Source organism: Hemicordylus capensis, chromosome 3, assembly GCF_027244095.1.
Source record: "Hemicordylus capensis ecotype Gifberg chromosome 3, rHemCap1.1.pri, whole genome shotgun sequence".
Taxonomy (NCBI): Eukaryota; Metazoa; Chordata; class Lepidosauria; order Squamata; family Cordylidae; genus Hemicordylus; species Hemicordylus capensis.
In genome coordinates this window covers 192,886,631-192,910,234 of record NC_069659.1, presented here as the reverse complement: position 1 = coordinate 192,910,234, position 23,604 = coordinate 192,886,631, and the positions used below count along the sequence as shown (strand labels likewise).

Below are 23,604 nucleotides of genomic sequence, written 5' to 3'. Positions count from 1 at the left end.
GCAGGTGACAACTAGGTCCCAAACATGGGAGACTTCAGTGCAGCTTAAACCTTAGCCTTGGGAGCTTTAAAGCAGCATTGCGGACAAGCAAACAATACCAGGAACCTGGAAGAACCTGTTATTTTTATTTAAGAAAAGAGATGTGGGGAACAGCAGAATGTAAGCTCTCAAATAACTAAACTAGAGAATAGCCTACCAGGATTACACAAGGTTAATATATTCATGTTTATTGATTATAGCAACAAGCAGTGATTTGCATGTGTGAAAGAGTTGGTGCAGATTAGTTACAAGTAAAGGTGCAGCGGGGAAATGACTTGACTAGCAAGCCAGAGGTTGCCTGTTTGAATCTCCGCTGGTATGTTTCCTAGACTATGGGAAACTCCTATATCGGAAAGCAGTTATATAGGAAGAAGTGATATAGGAAGAAGGCATAATCTCATACTGCATGGGAGATGGCAATAGTAAACCCCTCCTGTATTCTACCAAAGACAACCACCGGGCTCTGTGGTCACCAGGAGTCGACACCGACTCGACAGCACACTTTACCTTAGAACCTTTATATCACACATTATGTTCTTTTCTTTTCTTTTCGCATTTTAAAATTTTATTAGTTTTTACAATATCTTAACAATCCAATTACATTTAATTAAGTAAATATTGACTTCCCGCTTACCAGTCTGCGCGGTTCATGTTAGCTATACATATAAACCATTGCCATAGTCATTCAAAATATATATACTCCACATTGCAAACTCAATTTTACCCTACCCAACCTGCTGTTATTACTAAATTTCAAACCCTGCTGAAGGGTCCATGTTAGAAAAATAGTGCTTTAAGTAAGGTAAGAATGGTTCCCAATCTTCTTTGGAACATTCAAATTTTTCATCCCTTATAAGTGCTGTAAGTTTTGCCTTCTCAGCATATTCCAAAATTTTTATCAACCAGTCTTCTTTTGAGGGCATTTTATTGTCTTTCCATTTCTGCGCATATACTATTCTAGCCGCCGTGGTTGCATACATAAAAAATGTTAAGTTTCTTCTGGAGAACTCTCCTTGAGTTTTTCCCAGCAGGAAGGATTCTGGCCTCTTAGGAAATGTCATTTAAAAATTTTTCTTCAGCTCATTATATATCATATATTATGTTCAACATGGTACAATTGGTATGCAGTGTACACAGATACAGATCTGTACACAGGTACAGTCGTTCACACATTATGTTGAATGTGGTACAGCAGTACTCTAGGCCCATTCACATTATGTTCATGTGTGCACTGTGTGCACTGTACAAGTGTACATTGCACACAGGTTCAGATCTGTACACAGGTACAGTCATTCACATGTTTAAATGAATGCAGTGCAGCCATTAAGACATCAGTGTGTACAAGTGGTCATACATACAACATAATGTCTGACTAGGATTCTGGTGTTCAGGTGCGGAGGGAGCCAAGTGGTGGCCCTGGTTCTGCCGCCTCTGTGGGCCCCTCTGCTCTGCCCCTGCATCTGATGATGACACGTGGCGTGTTTAGCCATGTCCCCTGCATCATATGTCAGATGCAGGAGGCATTGCTTCGCTCCCAAAAGGGGCTACATGGCCCTGTTTGGGAGCAAAATTGGCCAGCACTGCGTTTGCATCATGGCTGGAGCAGCTTTCCCTTCCTTTTAAAGTTGTGAAAGTCCCAAACTCCCAATTTGGGAGTGAAATCATGCCCCCACATCAGATGCATCCGATTGGCAGCAGTCTGGGTTTTTTGAACCCGTTCGCCCAATGGTGGCTCTACCCCTGCTGGTGTCAACTCAGACTTACTTATTATTTCTTGTTTACACAGTCAGACAGGTGTTATTGACTGTTTTGTTTTATCCAGACATCGAGTCCTTCCCAAGGACCTGGGATGGCTGAATTTTATTGTCAATGTTGTTGCTGTTATTATAGATATTGTTGCAGAATATAGGCTGTTCCCAGTAAAGCTGCTTTTTGTAATTGGCTGATGGTGATTTCTGTGTCCCCTATGGTCCCTAAGTCACATAATATTTTTACATCTTCATTTTCTTCAACTTTTTCAATTGTATGGTCCCACCAATTTTTGGCTACAGGTAGCTTGTATTTTTTGCAGATGTTCCAGTATATCATCCCTGATACCTTGTAATGCCTTTGTTTTTAGTCAGTCTGTGCGATCTTTTTACAACAGCTGATTAGGTGGTCCACAGTTTCATCTGCTTCTTTACAAAGGCGGCACTTGCTGTTTGTTGTGGATTTTTCAACTTTTGCTCTCATTACATTTGTTCTTAGTGCCTGTTCTTGTGCAGCCAGTATTAAACCTTCTGTTTCTTTCTTCAAGTTGCCATTCTTAAGCCATTGCCAGGTCTTGGTGATGTCTGATTTTCCACTTATATTGTGCAAATATTGACCATGCAGGGTACATAGGAACATAGGAAGCTGCCATATACTGAGTCAGACCTCCCTCACGAAACACAAACTCTTGTCTCCCCACATGTATCTCTATCGATCCCATTGGAAATTTTGCAGGGCTATGTTTGGTTCAGATGGCCCATAATTTAGATCTGATCATCCTGAATGGAGCTGCTCCTGGGGATTGCCCAGGCCAATTTACTTTTTGTTTGGCTGTTAAATTCTCTACTATCGACTTTTTTGTGGTTACTTGTGACCTAGTGGTGAAGATAGAAGAGCTTAGGCTTATAGCTAGACCTGAAAGTGACCATTACCCACTTACTCTGACATGCGAATTTACAGACCACTGTCATGGAATTTCTAGCTCTTTATCTTCAAGTTCTTCTGCTTGCTCTGGGCTGATTAGAGTAAAATGGAACGGACAGTCTGAGCAAGCTGTTTGTGGATGGCTTAATTCTAAGGCTGGAATAGAGACACGTGCTAGAATCTTGCATGATCAAGGTGTTCCTTTGATTCTCTCTGCCTATGACGTGCTTGTACAATGCTTGAAACCGTTTTTGACTAGAACATGTCATGTCTATCCTCCTCGCAGACCCAGACACCGCAAAAAATGGTTTGATCAGGATTGCATAGTAGCAAAAAGGGATTTGGTCTCTTTTTCTGTTCAGTTTAAAAATAACCCGACCCTGTTTTTGAAACTGGAATTAGCTAAGAAAAAGAAAGCCTATAAGGTGCTCTTGAGGAGCAAGAAAAAAGCCTCCATGCAGGAAAATTGGCTATTGCTTCTTAATACAGTCAAGAATAAGGATTCAGTGGGTTTGGGGAGACTAGTTTCTGCCTCTTCCAATTCTCCCAATGATAAAAGGGATTCTTTAATCCCAGCGGAAATTTGGGAGTCGCATTTTGTATGCCTATATACTGATCAGAGTGCACATTTCTGCTTGGATCTACCTGTAGGAGATTTGCCTCAGTGGCCTGCTGTATCTCCTCAAGAGATCAAGCAACTGATTTCCCAACTTAAAGGTAGGAAAGCCCCAGGAAATGACTTTATTCCTCCTGATCTTCTGAAGGATCACATTGACTGGTGGGCTCCTGTGTTGGCTGCTCTATTCACTTATATTGATCAGACGGCCCACATCCCAAAGGACTGGGTTATGGCTATTTTTGTCCCGATTTTCAAGAAAGGGAAAAGAGAAGATGCATCCAACTATAGACCAATAAGTCTCTTAACTATAATAAGCAAATTATATGCAAAACATCTATGCATGAAATTATGTTCCTGGCTGGACCAGGAAGGCTTATTAGAAGATGAGCAAGCTGGCTGTAGACAGGGCAGATCAGTTATAGATCATTGTTTAATCCTGCAACATCTTATTGAAAAGTACATTTCCTTGGGTAAACAATCGCTTTTTGCTGCATTTGTCGACTTTCGATCAACCTTTGATTCTATTTCTAGAAATTTACTGTGGGGAAAATTGGCTAATACATCAATTGATAAGCGACTTTCACTGTTACTTTATAAGTTACACGAGAACTCTTCTATCTGTGTTCATTTCAACTCTATTGGTCACTTATCTAAAGCAATTCCAACTTCAAAAGGTGTGAGACAAGGGTGTATACTTGCACCTTTTTTGTTTAATTTTTATATGTAAACGATCTAATTAAGCGTTTACGGAAATTGGATACTTTTGCCCCTATATTAGCAAACAGAAGGCTGCCACTATTGATGTATGCTGATGATGCAGTGATTCTTTCCCAAACTAGATCAGGCCTTGCAAGAGCTCTGGGGGCTTTGGTAATACATTGTCAGGAGGAACATCTGGTCATCAGTTATTCAAAAACAAAAATAGTTTGCTTTAACAATAAAGCTAAGAGTTTTAGATGGGCTGTTTGGGGACATCAAGTCGAACAAGTAATAGCAATAGCACTTACATTTATATACCGCTTTATAGCCGGAGCTCTCTAAGCGGTTTACAATGATTTAGCATATTGCCCCCAACATTGTGGGTACTCATTTTACCAACCTCGGAAGGATGGAAGGCTGAGTCAACCTTGAGCCCCTGGTCAGGATCGAACTTGTAACCTTCTGGTTACAGGGCGGCAGTTTTACCACTGCGCCACCAGGGGCTCCTGTTGTAAAGCAAGTAAAGCAAATTAAATATCTTGGTGTGATATTTCAATATCACAACAGGCAACGCGCCCATGCTAGAATGGTTTCTGATCTGGCCCAACAAAGCACGGTAGCTATTCTGAGATTTCACCATGCTCAGGGCGGAGGATATATTCCTGCCGCCATTAAATTGTTCCTCACTAAAACTGTCCTGCTACTTTTGTATGGAGTTCAATTGGGCCCCTTTGATAGTTTTATGCCCCTAGAGTGGGTACAGTTGGGCTTTCTAAGAGCACTTTTTGGTACACCTAGATGCACCCCTAATGTGGTGCTACGACAGGAGGCTGGGTTGTGGAGGATTAAGACCAGGGCATGGTTGCAGATTATTTTCTACTGGCTGAAGCTTCACCTCCAGCCAGTGGGACTTGTGCCTGGGTTTATTTCAGCTACACCCCAGACTATTTGGCTGGTGACGATTATGGATAAACTTTCCAGTATTGGCCTAGATCCTGAATTTTTATTAGAAACTGGCCTAGTGAATGCAAAAAAAAAAAAAATTAGTTCGTCAACGTCTAAATGATATGGAGTCTCAGAACCAGTTGGCTTGTCTACCAGCATTTTACAGTCAGTTTAAGGCCAGGGTGGGGTTTTCCCCGGCTTCGTATTTGTCTATCATAACTGTCGGAAAGTTCTGCTGGGCTTTTTCAAGAGCACACTTCAGTGCCTTTCCTTCAGCTGTATTAATGGGGAGATTTCAACATCTACCCCTGGAGGCTCGCTTGTGCCCTTGTGGTTCGGGTGAACCTGAATCAATCGCTCACATTTTATTACACTGTAGATTCTACAGTAACATTAGATGTCATTTGATTCTGCCACTTCTTTCTAGGTTTCAACATCAATCGGATTATTTTCTGGTGAAATTTTTACTTGAAGATAATGTACTTTGCATCTCTCACGTTGTAGCAAAATTTTGTTACATCGCAATTAGAATTCGTAGTTCATTGATTGATGCTAAAGTTAATGACTAAGTTAATGTTGAATGCTGGAATTTGTTTGTGTTGTGTTTTTGTTTTGGCCATTGGCCATAGATCTGTCTATCTATCTGAGTCAGACCATTAGTCTATCTAGCTCAGTATTGTCTTCACAGACTGGCAGTGGCTTCTCCAAGGTTGCAGGCAGGAATCTCGCTCAGCCCTATCTTGGAGAAGCCAGGGATGGAACTTGAAACCTTCTGCTCTTCCCAGAACAGCTCCATCCCCTGACGGAAATATCTTGCAGTGCTCACACTTCTAGTCTCCCTTTCATATGCAACCAGGGTGGACCCTGCTTAGCTAAGGAGATAAGTCATGCTTGCTACCACAAGACCAGCTCTCCTGGTAATGGCTTTGTCATCATCTACCACTCAACCTTTGTCGGCTTCAAGTGAGCTAGTGCGCTCAGAAGACCTCCCTCAGTGTTCGGCTCCTGTGGTACCAAAGTCCTCTCCAAATCTCTCGGGATCGGTACCGAAGCTGAAGAAGAAAAAGCTGAAATTGCATCATGACTTGCCAGCGGGTTGACATCTACCTCCTATACCCAAGAAAAAGAAGATAGAGGAGGTCCTGCATCAGAGGCCCCTGTGGCCAAGAAGACAAAGGTGGCCTCAGATCATCCCATACAGAAGTTGTCAGTATTGGCACGGCCTAGCTTGCCTTTGGCTGCGGAGTCGTTGGACTTGGCTCATGATCAGACTAGGTCAAGTAGAGAACTTTCGATGGTGACGAATGAACCGGGTTATGCTTCATCGGAGGAGGAGGCCTATTCTCCAACCAAGCCCTCAGAGGACACATCGTGGCTGCCTATGTGTTGGTCGCCCCCTCGAAGACACCAGGAGCGTATCTCTCTTAGGTACTGTGATGCCTGTTGGGAGTCAGAAGATCACTCCTCGACTTACAGGCAGGATCGGTCCTGGGACTGCCATGATCAGTCATATCCTGATTGATACCGGGCAGCTGAATATCGCTCTTCAAATGATATTGATCCTTCTTATGGTGTTTGGCACTGGGACTCTGGATCGTACGATCGATACCAGGTGGACATACTTCTGACTACTCGTATTATGTGAGACCCCACTATGGGTCTCGATACTTGGAGGATCCCACGTATGGGAAACCCGTGATGATGAGGGGTTGGCATGAACCCCCCTTGCATCTGGAAGGGAGGCTGTGTTCCCGCTCACTGCAACACTCCCAAAGAGATCAAAACGAGCGTCATGAACCGCCCCTTTTGGTTCCAGTGATACAACAGACTACCGTGCCTGTCCCAGTTCTGTAGACTGGATTCTCCGCTTCAATACCAGACAACCTGGATAGTAAACTGTGCTCCCCTTTGGATTCGATGCCTGTGGCACAAGACCCTTTGGCTCCCCGGGAGCCAGAATATGAGAGCAATGTTAGCTCCCAGGACACTGAAGTTGTTTCCCTGGGCTCGTCTCTGCTCGATGTACAATCAGACCTGAAGCCAGTCTCCCCGTCAGAGGACTTCAAACTGTACTCTGCTTATGTGACCTGAATGGCCTCGGCCTTAGGAGTAAGCCTTGGTACCCAGCAAAAGGGAAAACTGGACCCGTTGTTCAGCCTTATTGATTCAGAGGCCAAGGTACCGGCCACTTTGCCCCTGAACCCAGCGTTGTTGAGGGTCATACGAGGTCACTGGAAGAAGCCTGTGACGCTTTCTCAGCCTAACAGGCATCTAGAGAATTTTTAAAGGGTGCAAATTACAAGATGAAATGACCTTTTTGAAAAATCATCCCACCCCAAATTCGATTGTCGTGGAGGCATTCTTGCAAAGGACCAGAGGTCCCAGCCAGTCAGCACTGAGTGATAAAGAGGGCAGAAAATTTGACTCCTTTGGGAGAAAGCTTTATTTGGCTTCAGCCCTCCACTTGAGGGTGGTCAATTATCAGGCGTATAATGCCCAATATAACCACTTTTTGTGGGAGAAGGTGGCCCCTTTCCTGGATCTCCTCCCACAGGACAAAAGGGATCCGGCACAAGCCTTTTTCCATGAGGCTATTCAGGTGGTGAAACAAGAAGTTTATTTGGCCTGACATTTGGTGGAATGTGCGGCTAAGGTGATGGCCACTTCTGTGGTGCTCAGATGACACGCTTGGTTGCATTCGTCTGGACTGCACTATGAGGCTCATGCTAGGGTCGAAGACTCTTTGAGGGCTGTAGCCTCTTTTCTGAACAGATGGATGACACGCTCTAGAAAGTTCAGAAATTGAGGAGCACAGTGAGCTCCATGTAGTACGCTTCATTGGCTGCTAAACCACAGAAGACTGCCAAGTGGTTGCCTTATCAACCCCAGAAGGCCCCTTCTCAGCAACAGTCGCCTTCAGAATGGTCCTTTTGGGGCAACAAGTCCCAGTCAACCTACAAGTCGGGCATCCAGCCCAGTAAGATGCCTTTTCAGAAGCAGCGCCCGAATACCTTCCAAAAGAAGCAATGACCTGGGGCACTTCAGGACTCACCTAGCCCCATTCTTGGTGAACTGGGACAAAGTGACTATGGACCAGTGGGTCCTTACAGTCATACGATTGAGCTATGCCCTGGAATTTTGCGGGGCATGGCTGGTGTCCATGTGGTGGACTCTGGGGGGCACACCTGGAGGGGTTTCACCTGAGTGGACATTGGTCCCCCAAGGAAAGGGCTTGACACATCAATTATCTGGAGCTGTTGGCCATTTTCAACACCCTCAAAGGCTTCCTACCCATGATTGGGGGTCATGCAGTGACTATACGGTGAAAGTCTACATCAGTCAACAGGGCGGCATGTCCTCGAGGAGCCTGCTGTTTCTGTCTCTGGCCCTTTGGCATTGGTGCGTGGCACATGCGGTATCGCATCAGGTAATTCATATACAGGGTTCCCTGAATGTTCAAGCGGACACTCTTAGCAGACTGACGGTGGTCTCCCATGAGTAGGTGTTACACCAGGGTGTTCTCAGGGACATATTTATAAAATGGGGGGTCCAAACTCTGAACCTATTTGCTTCCTGGGAAAATATGCAATGTGCCCTCTATTGCTCCAGGAGAGGCGAGGGTGAGGGTGAGGGCGATGCCTTCATCATCTCTTGGATGGGCCCTCTTCTGTGTCTTTCCCCCATTTCCCCTCATTCTGAGGGTCCTGCGCAAACTGAGGGTGGATTGGGCCAGGGCGATCCTGATAGCCCCATGGTGGCCCAGGAGGCCTTGGTTTCCTGCCCTGGGGTGCTTTGTGGTGAATTGGAAACACCTGCCTGCCCTACCAGACCTGCTGTTGCAGGAGAAGGGAAGAGTGCTACACCCGGATGTTCAGTCCCTCCATCTGATGGCATGGAAGGTTCTGCTGACTTCCCGCTGAGACTTCAGGAAGTTTTGGTTGCTGCCAGGAAGCAGTCCACATGGAAGTCCTACTATCACAAGTGGACTCGTTTCTGTTCATTCGCTTCCCTGCATGGGTTTGATGCATTTAATCCATCTGTTCAAGATATATGTAATTATCTGTTATTCCTTAAGGAGTCTGGTTTAAAGCTTTCATCCCTTAAGGTGTATTTGGCTGCCATTGTGGCACGTCCCCCCGCTAACCAGGTTTCATGGTTTAAAGATCTGGTGGTGAAAAGTTTTCTGAAGGGTTTGACAATCCCGGACAATCCTGTCATGTCACCAGCCTGGGACCTATCAGTGGTATTGGTTGGTCTGCTGCAATCTCCATTTGGGCCTCTGGCTACAATTGATCCCCATCTTCTAACCTGGAAGGTCGCCTTTTTGGTGGCCATTACCTCTGCCAGGAGGGTAAGTGAGTTGAGGGTCCTGAGGATTGACCAACCGTACCTTCAGTTTCATAAGGACAAGGTTGTATTCAGGCCGGATGTCCAGTTCCTGCCCAAAGTGGTGTCCATGTTTCACCGTTCATCCCCGCTCACTTTGCCCATGTTTTTTCCAAATCCTTCCTCGGATGTGGAAAGGAGGTTACATCATTTGGACGTTCAAAGTGCATTATCCTTCTGTGTTCAGAAGTCTGCTGAATGGAGGAAGTCTCCTACCTTGTTTGTTCTGTATGATGAGCCACGTAAAGGTCTCCAAGAGTTGGCTCAATCCATGTCTAGGTGGATAGTTTCCACAATTGAGCTTTGTTATCTATTGGCCCATAAGCAATTGCCTCCTACGGTTAAGGCACACTCTGTTAGGTCCGTGGCGCCCTCTGTGGCCTTTGATGGGTTGGTCCCGTTAGACACTATAGGTCAGGCGGCTACTTGGGCTTCACCCCATTCGTTTATTTGTCATTATGCAATTGATACCAGGGCACGGAATGATGCTGTGTTTGGCAGGAGTGTCCTGCAATCCATTTTCAGTTGATGTACTTGTTTCTGAAATAAAAATTTCTGGCAGGTTATGTTTGCTTCTGTTCTTCCCTCCTCCTTGGGTGCTAGCTTGTTATGCGACTCTGTGACTGAGGGGATGAGGAGTGGTGCAGCCGCATATAGCGGCTGGGGTTCTCACCCAAAGCAGGAGAATTGAGCTTGTTAGATTTTGAAGAGGTTTCTGCGCAGGCGCATAGCCCATTAGTGTAAAAGTACAGATGACCGCTAGAAGAACCAAAGTTACAGGTGAGTAACCTGTTGTTCCAGTTTGCAGCCTTCCTAGTAGCATTTGGCTATAATTGGGCTGACATAGAACACAAGCCCCCCACTGTCTGGGAGCTGCCCCTTGCATTCTCCTGTCCCATTCTGGCCAGCTGGCCATTCTTGCTGCCACCCGCCTGGCCACCACCTGCTCTGCCTCCTGCTGCCTGTTACACGATCCCACTTCCCACTTGGGCTGCTCAAGCTCCTGGGTGGTGGGAAGCAGAAAAGCCCCAAACGGGAGCTTCCCCTTTCCACTCAACTGGGAACTGGCTGCACATGCTCATGGACTTCCTCCATTTGCAACCAGTTCCAGGTGGGCAGAAGGAGGAAGCTCCCATTTCAGGGCTTTTCTGCTTCCCTCTGCCCAGGAGCCTGGGGAGCCAGTGGGAAGCAGAGCGTGTGGTGTGTGTCAGCACTGCCGGTGAGTGGGTGGTGGGCTTCCCACCACCCGGGAGGCTGCCTGGGTGGTGGCAGAGGCAGCAGCAGAAGGGCTGCTGCACCAATGATAAGGAGGTGCACACCACCACAGACAGGGCACAGTCTGCCTCCAGGGCTGCTGAGGAGGGGTGGTGAACATAGGAGGAAAAGCTACATACCACTGAGGATCATGGGGGCAAGAGATTTCTGTGCTTCATAGGTGTTCTCCTTTTTGTGTTTCTGCAGCCCAAAATGAAAGATCTTTTGCCCTTTTGAGTTTGGAGCTACAGAGATGACCTGCTGCTACTACTCTCTCCTCCTCCTTCCTCCCTTTTTTCTCTTTCTGTACAGCTGCTGATCTCTGCAGCTATCTCTTCTCTTCTCCAATCTCCACCCTTTCCAATCTCAGCAGCAGAAATGTTGAGCAGCCTCCTAGATGGTGGGAAGCCCATCACCCACTCGCTGGCAGTGCTGACACATGCCACACGCTCTGCTTCCCACTGGCTCCCCAGGCTGTTAGTCGGGAGGGAAGCCGAAAAGGTAGCTTCTTCCTTCTACCCACTTGGAACTGGCTGTGAATGGAGGAAGTGCATGTACACCCTCCATTCACATCCAGTTCCCTGCTGGGTGGAAAGAGGAAGCTCCCGTTTCGGGCTTCTCCTCTCTTCCAAGCACCCCAGGTATGCACAACTTTGGCACTCCAGCTGTTGTTGGACTACAACTCCCATCATCCCTACTGGACTCTGTGGCTGGGAAAGATGAGAGTTGTAGTCCAACAACAGCTAGAGGGCCAAAGTTGTGCACCCCAGGAAGAACCGGCATGTGAGCTGCTTCCACGGCTGTCCACATTGTGGCACACACCCCTTCTCTGATTGACCCAGGCTGAAAGGACATGGATGCACTACTGATAGGCAGCAAGAGCTCACACACTGAACACTGCTAGCATTGTGGTGCTGGGGACAGAGGAGCAGGTTCTTTTACTCAGCACACATTTGTGGTGGGAAGGGAGGAGGAAGAGGCAGGAGCTTAGTAGATAGATGGGTAGGGCTGCTCACGTGCACAGCCTCGGTTTGTTTTCAATGTGGGATTTAGGCACAAGCTAAGCAAAGGCCTCACTTTATGAGGGGCCTCAACCCCCCCCCAAATTTCAAGTTTTACATAACGTATTTTCAGTTAAAGATATTCCTAATGCAAATAGGCTGATTGTAAGTTTTTTGTTAGATTGTGCACCCTATTTGTTGTTGTTGCATCTTTGCTTGCACCAAGTAAAATAAATCATTGTGATTTCTATTTTCATTGTCCTTTTTGTTAGAAATTGTTGAGGGGGAGGGAGGTAATGCTATATGGGGACTTTTTAGCTTAACGTAGTTTAGGACCTCAGCATAATTCGGCCCTGCATGTTTTACTTGGTATCTCACACATAACTCTAGGGCTGTGGAAGCTCTCCCCATTATTGTTCTTTTTCCATACTTGGATGAGTGTGGTTGAGCCCATTTTGATCAGAAAAGGTTCACTTTCAGTCTTCTCTGTGGCCACATGTCTGTTCTGAACATTGCATCTAGGGACATTAAATTGGGCTGATTTCCAGCATGGAAAGCCAAAAATCTGAAGACATAGGCTGACATGATGCACATTCTACCTTCACCATAATGCTGCTCATAAATAGCTCCCATGTAATTCAAAACCAGTTCAAACTGGTTCAAAACCAGTTCAAACCAATTAAACTGTGGTAGTGCTGCTTGTGCAACCGCTTGTTCTCAACAGCATCAGGGCTATTTATGAGTCAACCGCAGCCCCAGATCAGAGCATTATGACAATGGCAGACTGTGCAACATGTCAGCCACTAACTGAAAGCTACTTTACATGTTCCAAAAGGTAAGGCATTTTGCACTTTGTAGCATGCAAAGGAACAGTTGCAACTTGCACACTTTGTCTGCAGTGGAACTTCAGCATCTTCATGGTATTCAGATTCTCCCTCAGAAGAGGGCAGTATCCATGATGCTGGGTTGCCACCCACTTCCTGCTCCCAGACAGGGCCAATTCAAGAATTGCCCATAGGGGACGTGGCAATCCCTGAGTCTTCAGTTCTTCGCCCTGTCTGCTCTTAGCAGGACGTTTCTTCCCCAAGCTCTGTGCCTCATGGTCTCCTTCTCCTCCCCGCCCCCCCCCCCCGGATTTTCCAGCACGGCAAGACCTTCCCTGGGGAGGGGGCGAAGCAACAACAGTTCCTCTGCTGCAGCTCGCAGCGCTTGCTGATGGCAGCGGAGCTCTCTTGCGGTGAGAGGGAGGTGTCCCCCTACCTCTCAGAGGACTCTCTGGTGCACTCCCCATGCCAGGCCAAGTAGGCGACGGTGACCGCTCCCGCGACCGATGCTCGGCAGCCCATCAGGACAACCAGGGCCACAAGCAAGGCAAAGAAGCCCAAGCAAGGCAGCGGTGAGAAGACAAAGCAGAGCGGTGGCAGTCCTGTCTTGGGGATGGGTGAGTCAGCTGGCGCTTCGGCTCTGGTGGGATCCAAGGAGTGTGGAGGTCCTCTGGACAATCTGAGAGTGGACTCTGGAGCGGGCGCTCTCTCCAGGCTCCCCCCAGATAAGTGCCTCTGCGCCTCACAGGTGTCCTCCCTCTTGGCACCTGAGGCTGGTGAGGAGAAGATTCCCCCGGCCTTCGCGGTCCTTCTGCATCTTGTGGTCTCTGAGGAGCTGTGGAAGCTCCCATGGCCACCAGCCATGGCTTCGGCTTGCCCTCCAGCCCTTCCCGCCACTCCGGCGGCCGTTTTGGGTGCTGCTGACCCCATGGTGGCCATCTTAGGTGCCCTCAGCATGGTGGCAGCCATCTTAGGGCCTTCGGGGGGCGCTAGGCCGGCAGAGCCCCTCACACACACCCGGGACCCAGATCCACCCATCCTGCCGCCCTGCCACCAGCTTGGCTCCCCCAGGGACCCCTTCGAAGGACTTAGATTCCGAGTGGGAGGAGGGTGAACTCTTGGGGGATGAAGGGGAGAAACTGCCCCCCCCAAACCTCAATATTGCCTCAATAAGCTGGGCAAGGCGGTGGCCTTTATGGCTGACTCATCCTTGGATGCAGCCCAGCTCTTGGCCATTGTCATGGCCTCAGACATCACAGTCAGGCACCACTTGTGGCTCAAAAACTGGAAGGTGGACCAGAAGTCTGCCGCCCTTAAAGGCCAAATTAGCTAGGTTATCTAGGTCTAACCTAGCTAATTTGGCCTTTAAGGGCGGCAAGCTGTTTGAGGAGGCCTTGGAACCAGTTCTAATTGAAACCAAGGATAGGAAAAAGGCCATGCCCTTGACGGCCCAGCACACTGAGCATAGATAGTTCTCTTCTGCCTCCTCCTCTTCTTCTACCTCTCCTCTCTCATTCAGGGCCTTCAGGTCTTCTTTTCAGCTCCAGCAGGCCAGACAGGACAGGGGATCCTAGTCCAGACCTCAGAACTCCTTTCGGGACAATGCATCATGACGCTTCCAGCAGCCCGTGCAGCCAGCCAAGCCCGCCCTCAGGTGCAACTCCTCACAATGACTTGGAGCAGCAGCTCACACAGGTGGGGGAGGAGGCTTCAGAGGTTTGTGCACATCTGGGATCAGATGTGCTCAGTCCTCGAGACTGTTTCCAAGGACTATTCCCTGGAATTTGTCAGCCAGCCCAGGGAACGCTTCCTCCCTTCCCCTCAGTCCCTCAAGGGGCCCAAGCATCGGCTGATGCTGGAAGCCATTCGCCACTTAGTCAGCATTCAGGCCATAGAGCCGGTCCTGCCCGGGGAGCAGGGTCAGGGGGTTTATTCAATCCTCTTCCTAGTCCCCAAGAACGACGACGAATGGAGGGCAATCCTGGACCTGAAGCATGTGAACAGAGGAAGAGGGCGTTCTGCATGGAGACCCCTTGGTCCATTCTGATGGCTCTCCAGCAGGGGGACTCCCTGTCCTCAGTGGACCTCAAGGAGGCGTACCTACATGTCCCCATCCACCTTCAGGAGAGGCACTTCCTCCGCTTCGCGTACAACCAGCTCCACTTCCACTACCACTCTCTACCTGCTCTCAGCTGTGCCTCAGGTGTTCACCAAGCTCATGGTGGCAATCGTGGCGCACTTGAGGACCAGGGGCATCCACCTTTATCCATATTGGGGTGATCTTTTGATCCAATCCCTGTTGTTCACCAAGGGGCTGGAGGACGTCCACTCCACTCTGGAGGTCCTGAGGACCCACGGCTTCATTGTAAACCTCCAGAAGAGCTCCCTAACGGCCCTAACCAGGGTCCTCCACTTGGGGACGCTCATCGACATGATCCAGGGGAAGGTGTTCCTTCCCCCCAATTGCAGGACCAAACTGTCCTCCAAATGCTGCTCCCTAGTCCATTGACTATGCTCGGATGTCCTTTCCCTGAGCCGCCTCCAGGCCCTCATGATATCAACTATAGAGATAGTGCCCTGGAGCTGAGTGCACTTACGACCACTCCAGTGGTTCCTGCTAGCCTACCAGGACTACATCCTGCGTAGGTCCGGGCTGAAGGTGACCTTAACAATCATGGTCCTACGGTCCATGCCCTGGTGGTTTCCTGCCGTGACCAGCAGGGGGGTACAGTTCCTACAGGCCGACTGGGTCCAGGTCACCACCGATGCCAGCCTCCAGGGCTGGGGCGTCCATGGTCAGCAGCAGGTGGTACAAGGGCAATGGACCGAAGCCGAAAGGAAAGAAATCCATAAATTGGCTGGAGCTCCGTGTAATTTAGAACTCTCAGGGAGTTCCTGCCCCTGCCCTAACGGTCATTACTGTTAGGATCCGGACAGACAGCGCAACGGCAAAGGCTCATGTCAACAGACAGGGAGGGACGAGGTCCTGCTCCCTGATGCGGGAGGCCTCCAGCCTAATGGAGTAGGCAGAAAGAAACCTGCGGTCTCTCAAGGCTGACCACATAAGGGACGTCCAGAACACAGTAGCAGACTGGCTGAGCCTGGCCCAGATTGACCAGGCCGGGTGGTCCTTGGACCCTCGGGCATTCAATTGGATCATTCAAGGGTTCGGAGCCCCAGTCATGGACCTCTTCACCTCCCTGGGGAATGCTCTGCTGCCCCGGTTCTTAACCTGGACTCCGGGGGCTGAGGGGGCGGACGCCCTGTCTCACTTCTGGCCACTCGGACTTCTCTATGCCTTTCTCCCGATGCCCATCATCCCACAGACCATCCGGAGAATTCGCCTCCTTCAGGCAGAGGCCATCCTGGTAGCGCCACACTGGCCCCGCTGGCCCTGGTTTTCGGACCTAGTGGCATTGTCCAGGACACCACCCATGCTTCTGGGAATGGTTTTCAGACCTAGTGGTGTTGTCCACCTGCAGCTTCTCAGGCAGGGGCCAGTGTTCCATCCACAGCCGGACTGGCTTAATCTACACACTTGGAGGTTGAGCGGAGCTCTCTAGAGTCACATGGCTACTCCAGGGCGGTTCAGGAGACCATCTTGGCCTCCCATCATCCCTCTACCATTAGGGTCTACCAGTCAACCTGGAGGGCCTTTGTGACGTGGTGCGCTTTGTGACATGGGTAGCACCACTTGACGCCTCAGTGTCCTCCTTCCTCCAAGAGGGCCTGGACAAGGGCCTTCGCCCCAACACCCTTCGGCGGCAGGTCTTTGCCATTTCCACCATCCTCCAGGTTCAGGAGGTGCCCTCCCTTTCCACGCACCCCCATGTTCAGAGATTCCTCAAGGGAGTGGCCCTTCTCAACCCCCCAGTGGTACACAGGTTCCCCACGTGGGATCTGAACCTCGTCCTGAAGGCCTTAACTAAGCCACCCTTTGAACCATTGAGGTCAGTGCCGTTGAGGATCCTGTCCCTCAAGGTGCTGTTTTTGGCGGCTATCACCTCATCCAGGTGGGTCTCCGACCTGGGGGCGCTGTCAGCACTCAGAGAACTGTGCCTGGTCTTCCCAGATTGCGTGCCCTTGTGCACAGACCCTTCCTACATCCCTAAGGTAAACTCAGTTTTCCACAGGGCCCAGGAACTAATGCTGCCTTTCTTCTGTCCAAGGCCCTCCTCTCCCAGGGAGAAGGAGTGGCAGAAGTTGGATGTGCGTAGGACAATAAGGATTTACTTGCATCGTACCAAGCCTCTCCAACAGTCAGACTCCCTCTTTATCTCGTTCAGGGTTGGCTCCCTAGGAAAAAAAGTTTCTACGGCCTCCCTTTCCTGCTGGATCTGTGGTTGCATCCAGCTCGCCTATGAGGCATCCAGCGTACTGACCCCAGAAAGGATCACAGCCCACTCCACCAGGAGCACCGCGTCCACAGCCGCCTTCTCCACTGCGGCCCCACTGGTCAACATCTGTTGGGCAGCTTCCTGGGCCTCCTTGTCTACGTTTGTGCGTCATTACAAGATACACGACTGGACCTCGGCCGACGCCGTGTTTGGCAGGTGAGTTTTGCAGCAGGTAGTCCCTACCTAAGGCCAGACCAGAGATCCCACCCTGTCAAGAGGGGCTATGGTAGGTTCCAGTGTCACAGATACTGCCCTCTTCTGAGGGAGAATGAATTGTTGACACTTACCTGAAGGGTCATTCTCCTCAGAAGTATGGGCAGTATCCGTCCCCACCCTTACTCTCTGATCTACCTAGGCACCCCGGCATCTCCAAGGCCCGAGGGACAACCACTCGCGCCGGGATGCTCTCTGGATGCACATTGTATCTGTAGCACCTGTACTGTGCCTATATTGGTGTGTTCCTGGCCTGTGTTTTGTTTTTGGAGCACATAGCAGCTGTCTACGAACTGAAGACTTGGGGATTGCCAGGCCCCCTAAGGGGAGAAGAGATTCTTGAATTGGCCATGTCTGGGAGCAGGAAGTGGGTGGCAACCCAGAGTCACGGATACTGCCCATACCTCTGAGAAGAATGACACTTCAGGTAAGTGTCAACGATTCATTCCCCTCTGTTTGTTGTATCAGAAGCTCAAAAAGATAAATTCAAGCCACTCACACCAGACAGTGGTTGGTGATTTTATCTGACAATCTGATTTTATTCTTGACTTGTGAAATAACTCCTAATGTTTCTGTTTTGTATATAACTAGCTTCTGATTTTCTTCATTGTATTAATGCTTCTGATTTTCTTCAACTTTTTATTGTATTTTAGTAACTGGTTTTACAAGTGATTATGTGTATTTGGGGAAGTGTTGCCTCATTTTTGTTTGCTGACAGGCAGCTCAATAAATTGAATTGAATTGACATTTTTCCCTAATTTTGTTTTGTAGCCAAAAATTGCTGAGGAAAATTTGACCTATGCTGAACTGGAACTCATCAAACCCCACCAGGAAGAAAAAGGCATCGCTACTATGACTGTCTATGCTCAGATTCTCTTTGAGGAAAACAAGATGTAAATGCCTACCCAGAGCAGACCCTCGTATACTAGGACATATTTAAAGCTTTCTATGTTGTTTATTTATAAAATGTCATACAGGTGTCATTTTAAAAACTTCATTCTTCTGTTTTTAATTAGATTTTTAAAATTGTACTTCAAATGAATGAGGTCCAGTAAAACCTGTTTTACCTGGCAGTTGGGAGTACTGGAATCTTCTAATGTTTCGCTCACTTTTCTTTGAATGATTTTGCTTTTTTGTTGTGTTCAGTTATAAATGTGGCCCAGGCTGTGGAACAGATCTAGCTTCTCAGCTCATGCAGCATTCTGGATTAAGAATCTATTCATATTATTGTATTTTCCATATCTAGGAAGACTTCTGTAAGAACTTCCCAGGGAAATGCTGGCTGCACAAAAACATAACCAACATGGGGAAAGGTTAGCAGATTGGCAAAGTAAGCATATGATGCCACAGGAAGGAAGAAATGTTGGCCATATGTCGATAGGCAAACAATGGAGAGACAAAGGAAGGGGACAAAGGGAACAACAATGACTAATATACGACAACCCCCCCCCAAGACCTTTGCTCCTTCACCTCCAGAAGGGCTTCCCTGTAGTAAGGGTGCTGCTCAAATGATTCCTCAACATGCTGGGTGAGTCTAGATGGCATGAAAAATGCCGAACTGTAAATTGGATGAAATAAACTGAATTGGTGAGTTTGGATTACATGACCAATGTCAGCTTGTCGCCTTCCCACCGGAAACTGGGCTTGCTATTGGACTCAGGTTCAGTATTTTCCATGTCATCTAACTTCGCTATCTGTTCTTTGCTAATCAGGCTTGGTAATGTCTTCTGTTCTGTTGTTCACAACTGAACTTGTCTAAGGAAGGACAATAGGTTTTTGTCCCTCAAGGTCACAGACTATTTCTAGTTGCTTCTTTAGTGGCAACTTTATCTTCTTATCAGGTGTGCTTCTATTTGCCTTAGTCTCATTCTTAGACAGGAATTTTATTCTTCTGCTATTGCAGCCAACAAACTACACATTCAGCTCTGTTGCTTGTTGGTTTCTGTATATTGTAGATTCATAGGGCAATATAGGGCTATATATATGAATGATGCAATATAGCATCATAGGGCTGCAAGAGGTCAGAAGGCACTCAAATCCACCATGTATATAGCTATAGTGGGGTGGGGTGTGGGGACAAATGTCCTTGGGCCACTGATGACTGGGACTTCTGGGGGACACCCTTGCTTGTTGACTGGGCACTCAGTGTCGCCATGCGGCCAAGCATGGGACCCCTAGCCCTCATAACCCCCACTGGCTATCTGGTTCTCTGCTTGCCTTCCTTGGCTGGCCATGATGCAGTCCCTGTAATGTGCCAGTCACATCGTTAGATCATGGCCTGGCAAAAGGAACAGGATGAGCAGCCAGGCAGAGGGTGAGCAGCAAATAGAGCATGAGTAGCAGGTGAGTGGTGGTGGATGGTAATAGTGATGGTGCCCACTTCAAATCTTATCTCGGGACCATTATCACTACATCACTGAAATCCATCAACACATAGAACCATCCATATATCGGACCACAGAACCATGCGTTGTGTTGCACCAAGGAATCAGATGGTTCTTGCAAACTATTATGTGCTCTCTCGCTCTTTCTCACACACAAACACAGGTAGCCCTTGTTACCCATGGTTTCAACAATTGCAGTTTGGCATATACTTGGACAGGTTTTAGAGACCTGGTTTCTTTATACACAGTATAAAAACTGGCTAATATTCACCTATTTGTGGGTTTGAATGGCCAGAAAGGACCCAGAAAGGACTTCCAGTGCAGAGCCATTGTGTGGCTCTTTTTTCCAAACAAAAATTTCCCCATGATTTTTTGTGGAAAATCAGAGGGCTTGGGAGAGCAAGGTAGAGTAATTATGTCTCTTTTTTCTTCCTCTTCCCTGCCTTTTTCTCTGTTTTTTTTTTTTTTTTTTGTAGGAACCTAACCCCTGGATTCTCATAGATGTAAATTTTTGTTATTCCCAGACTACCTGAACACTACTTTGGAAAGAACATCTTGTGTTGCAACATTTTGCATGCAATTTGCTGGACCTATTTTGCTGGGTCATTTATGACCTATTGTTAGGTATCTTGTAATGATACCTAACATGATTGTTATGTATCATTACAATACCTAACAGTCATGTGCACTTCAGTATGATTCTGGCAGGAGAGGTGTGTGAGCAAAAACCACCTCAGAAATTATTCTCACTGGATCGTGGCAATCATCTGCATATTTTCAAAGATATCTCAGTTACTATGAGGGTTGGGAATGCTTTTTTATAAATGAAAGCTAAAATTCCCAGGAATCAAACTGGGAAGAGCAAATATGAAGTCTCCTTCACAGACATCTTCTTTTACCTGGCTATGTTTATTAGCAGACAGACAGAGCAGGCCGTGGTGAGCTGCTCCCCAACTCCTCCCATCTGCACCGCATGGTAAAGTCTTCCTGCATCTTTGCTGTGCACAGAAGGGTATCCCCACCATTACTAATGTTATCCCACAAATCATTTTACTCAGAAACTAGATGCAGGGTTTTACTGCATCTGATCTCAAACATAAGAACAGCCCTGCTGGATCAGGCCCAAGGCCCATCTAGCCCAGCATCCTGTTTCACCAAGTGCCTCTGAGAAGCCCACAGCAAGCGGTGTGGGCATGCCCTCTCTCTTGCTGTTGCTCCCCGTAACTGGTTTTTGCACCAGACTGCCTGACTGTGTTGTAGTGCCAGGGTTGTGCGGTGGCATTGTCCTGGCACAGTCAGGTGTACAGCCCATCCCAATGGCTTACATGCTGCTCCAGCAAGCCTTAAAGGCAGGTGGGGTCAGGGTCCAAAAAGGTCCAAAAGCAAAACCTAGGTTCAAAAGCAGCCCAGACCTGAAGGGCCTCGGAGGTTGCCCCTGCCCTGAGACCCACCTTAATTTTTTTTAAAAAAATCCCTGCTGCTGTGACTCCTGTCTCTAGGGAGGTTTCAGATGATTGGGGGGGGGATCCCCAGAGCCCCACCGCTGCCCTGCACCTGTCCCACTGCTGCCTGTGACAATATTTGTCAACTTCACCACCAGGGGTCAGGGGTGAGCAGCCTGCCCGTCACTGGCATGCGACATTCCATATTCACACTGCACAGACGCACCTGTGAGGCAGGCTGCCCCCACCACAGGGGCAGGGGGGAGGCCTGCTCCAATCACCCCCCGGCATTGAAGATGGCAAATATCAGCAGGGGGGGGTAGGGCAGTGGTGGGTGTGGACAGGGCTCTGGGAAGCCCCCCAATCATTTGGAGCCCACAGACGTGGTCCCTGAGGTCCATGGCTAAATCTGCCTCTGGGTGGGGTTAGTTCACAAGCATCATATAAGTTCCTGAAATAAAACCATTGATGCATATTTCTTCTGTAGGAAATACTTTAAAGATTCTCCATTGTTTTCATTATCTATGTATTCTCATTTATTTGTAACTCCCTGGTTCATTTGTGCTTAATAAATGACAATTTCAATCACTTTGTATGAAATTTCTTAGTAATGACAATGAATCCAAATGATATATTTTAAAAATTGATTTAATGCTTAAATATGATTACATATTTTACATTTCCTCACGTGTTGAGAAAATCCATGGTAGCTCTGGCTAGCCGATCACACTTCGCTTAATTAACCCACTGAGATGCACAGGTGCACCTGTCAGGCAGGCATGTGTTTTTGAATCAAACATTCAAAATCTAATAAATAAACAAATATTTTGTTTTAATGAGTTACTTGTTTTTTTAAATCTGTTTTTATATTTGTGAATGGCCTAGAACCATCTGGGTGAGGCAGTATACAAATCTAATAAATAAATTTGCTTCAGGTGTCAGCTCTCTCAGCTCTTGGGAAACTTACCTTAACTGTTGAGGAAATCTTAGTGAAGACTGACTTGACTAGAAAAAAGGCAAAGTTAGAAGATGACATTTCAAATCAAATCAAATGAAGAAGGCAGATAAGCCTTGAAACTATGCCACTAAGCTAGCAATTACTTTGTGAAGGCCAAAATGCCTTCATATTCTAATTAATTCATTTGCAAATTTTAGGATGGGCTGCTGCTCAATTTCATGTTTTATATTTACAAGGGCCCAGATTCAATCTCAGATCTCCCATTAAAGGGTTTCAGGTAGGACTATGAAGATCTCTTGCCAGAGACCTTGGAGAGCCAATGAACCGACTCACTATAAGACAGTTTCATATGATACTGCCTCTGTAAGAAAATGAAAAGCACCAAATGGAAAACAGCATAATATTGCTTTGATCCACACATATGGCAAGACATCTGTGTTGCAACAAAGCTGGAGGTGGCCCAGTGTGCAAAAAAAGAAAAGAAAAGGAGAGACATCTTCTAGGGCAACTCAGCACCTGGTGAAGTTGCTGAGTCATGATGTTTCTTTGCATCCTTCTGCTGTCATTGGTAAACTGTGGCCTGATGCCAGAATGGAAACAAGTGCAGCTCCATTAGCTTCTCCTCATCAGGTTGTTAATGTTAATGTTGTGTGTCCAACACTTTAAAGAAAGGTAGGGCTCTATACAACTTTGACTAAATACGGGTTGTTCTTCCACATTAAACTTTATCACTATCAGCAAACAGGAGTAAATCACATTAGCGTGGGCAGCTGTTGGTGGGAGAGGGTGCAGTGGGAGATTACCTCTCTAGGAATCCTGGGAACTGAAAATTGATTACACTTTACTGCAACTCTTTAATTGACCTGGATGCCATTCTGGTGTCATTACAAACAATGTATTTTTTTCTTTTGTTCTTTCTTTTAGAAAAAATAACTGTAGCATTGGCCTACATTGTTATTATCCTTCTAAATTACAAGCAGCTAGTAGCCTACTTTCCAAAGGTGTGCCTAAACAGGTAACTCAGAATATAGCCCATTAAATGTGGAGCTGCTTCCAATTATTGTTGTTTGATTGCGTTCCCTATATTGTTCAGAAACAGGTCACACATTCCTAAAGTCAAGCTTTTAATACAAAATCAAGCTAGTAGTAGTAGCAGTAGCTTAATAGCATTATTCAGATAAGCTTTGGCAAAAGAAGTATATAACACATGGCTGTTTCCCCAGCTAATGCTAACTTGTCGCATTCTGTGAATATTCAACTTTTTCCACAGTGTTGACAACAGCAAAAGTGATCAAAACTAGTTGCTCACATCCATCCATAGTGAAAGAGAAAGGCAGTCATGCAGAGAAAGACCTGGAATGTCTGTGCATATGTCAAAGCTCAATGCAAGACAGGTTTGGATGCAAAAGCAGGGAATTAGAAGCAGACCATGAATTGTGCAACTTTTGGGGTGTGTATGCTTAGCTCCATCAGACAAAGGACACAAGGAGGCTAAAGAGGTGCTGGGGTAGTAGCATTGTGATCTCAGATGGTTTGTGGGAGTTTAGAAAGACCACCCTGCCTAAATAGGGAAGTTGGTACTAGTTAGCCCCCAAGCTGAGAAGTGGAGGGAAAGTAGCTCATGATGGAAAATCTTGCCAATAAATAAATCAAATTTAAACATGACAGCTGCCCTCACATCACAGAAGGGGCCCCGGGTTCCCTTACAAAGGGGAAATGGGAAAACCAAAGAGCGGAACAGAAATATTCTCTGTCCTTTTCACCCTAATC

The 23,604-nt window shown here is 47.4% G+C and overlaps 1 protein-coding gene across 5 annotated transcripts in view; it reads left to right on the top strand.

Annotated features, from left to right (window-relative positions):
• Positions 1-21,464, top strand: part of VSTM4 (V-set and transmembrane domain containing 4) — a 126,436-nt gene extending 104,972 nt beyond the window's left edge. For 4 of the 5 annotated variants that reach the window (XM_053312505.1, XM_053312504.1, XM_053312501.1 and 1 more), the window contains one exon: positions 17,822-21,464. In XM_053312505.1, the coding sequence (XP_053168480.1) occupies positions 17,822-17,835 (14 nt within the window). In that variant the 3' untranslated portion in view covers positions 17,836-21,464. The remainder of the gene's footprint in view (positions 1-17,821) is intronic. The other variant, XR_008320245.1, reaches the window with a different exon arrangement.
• Positions 21,465-23,604: the final 2,140 nt, after the last annotated feature.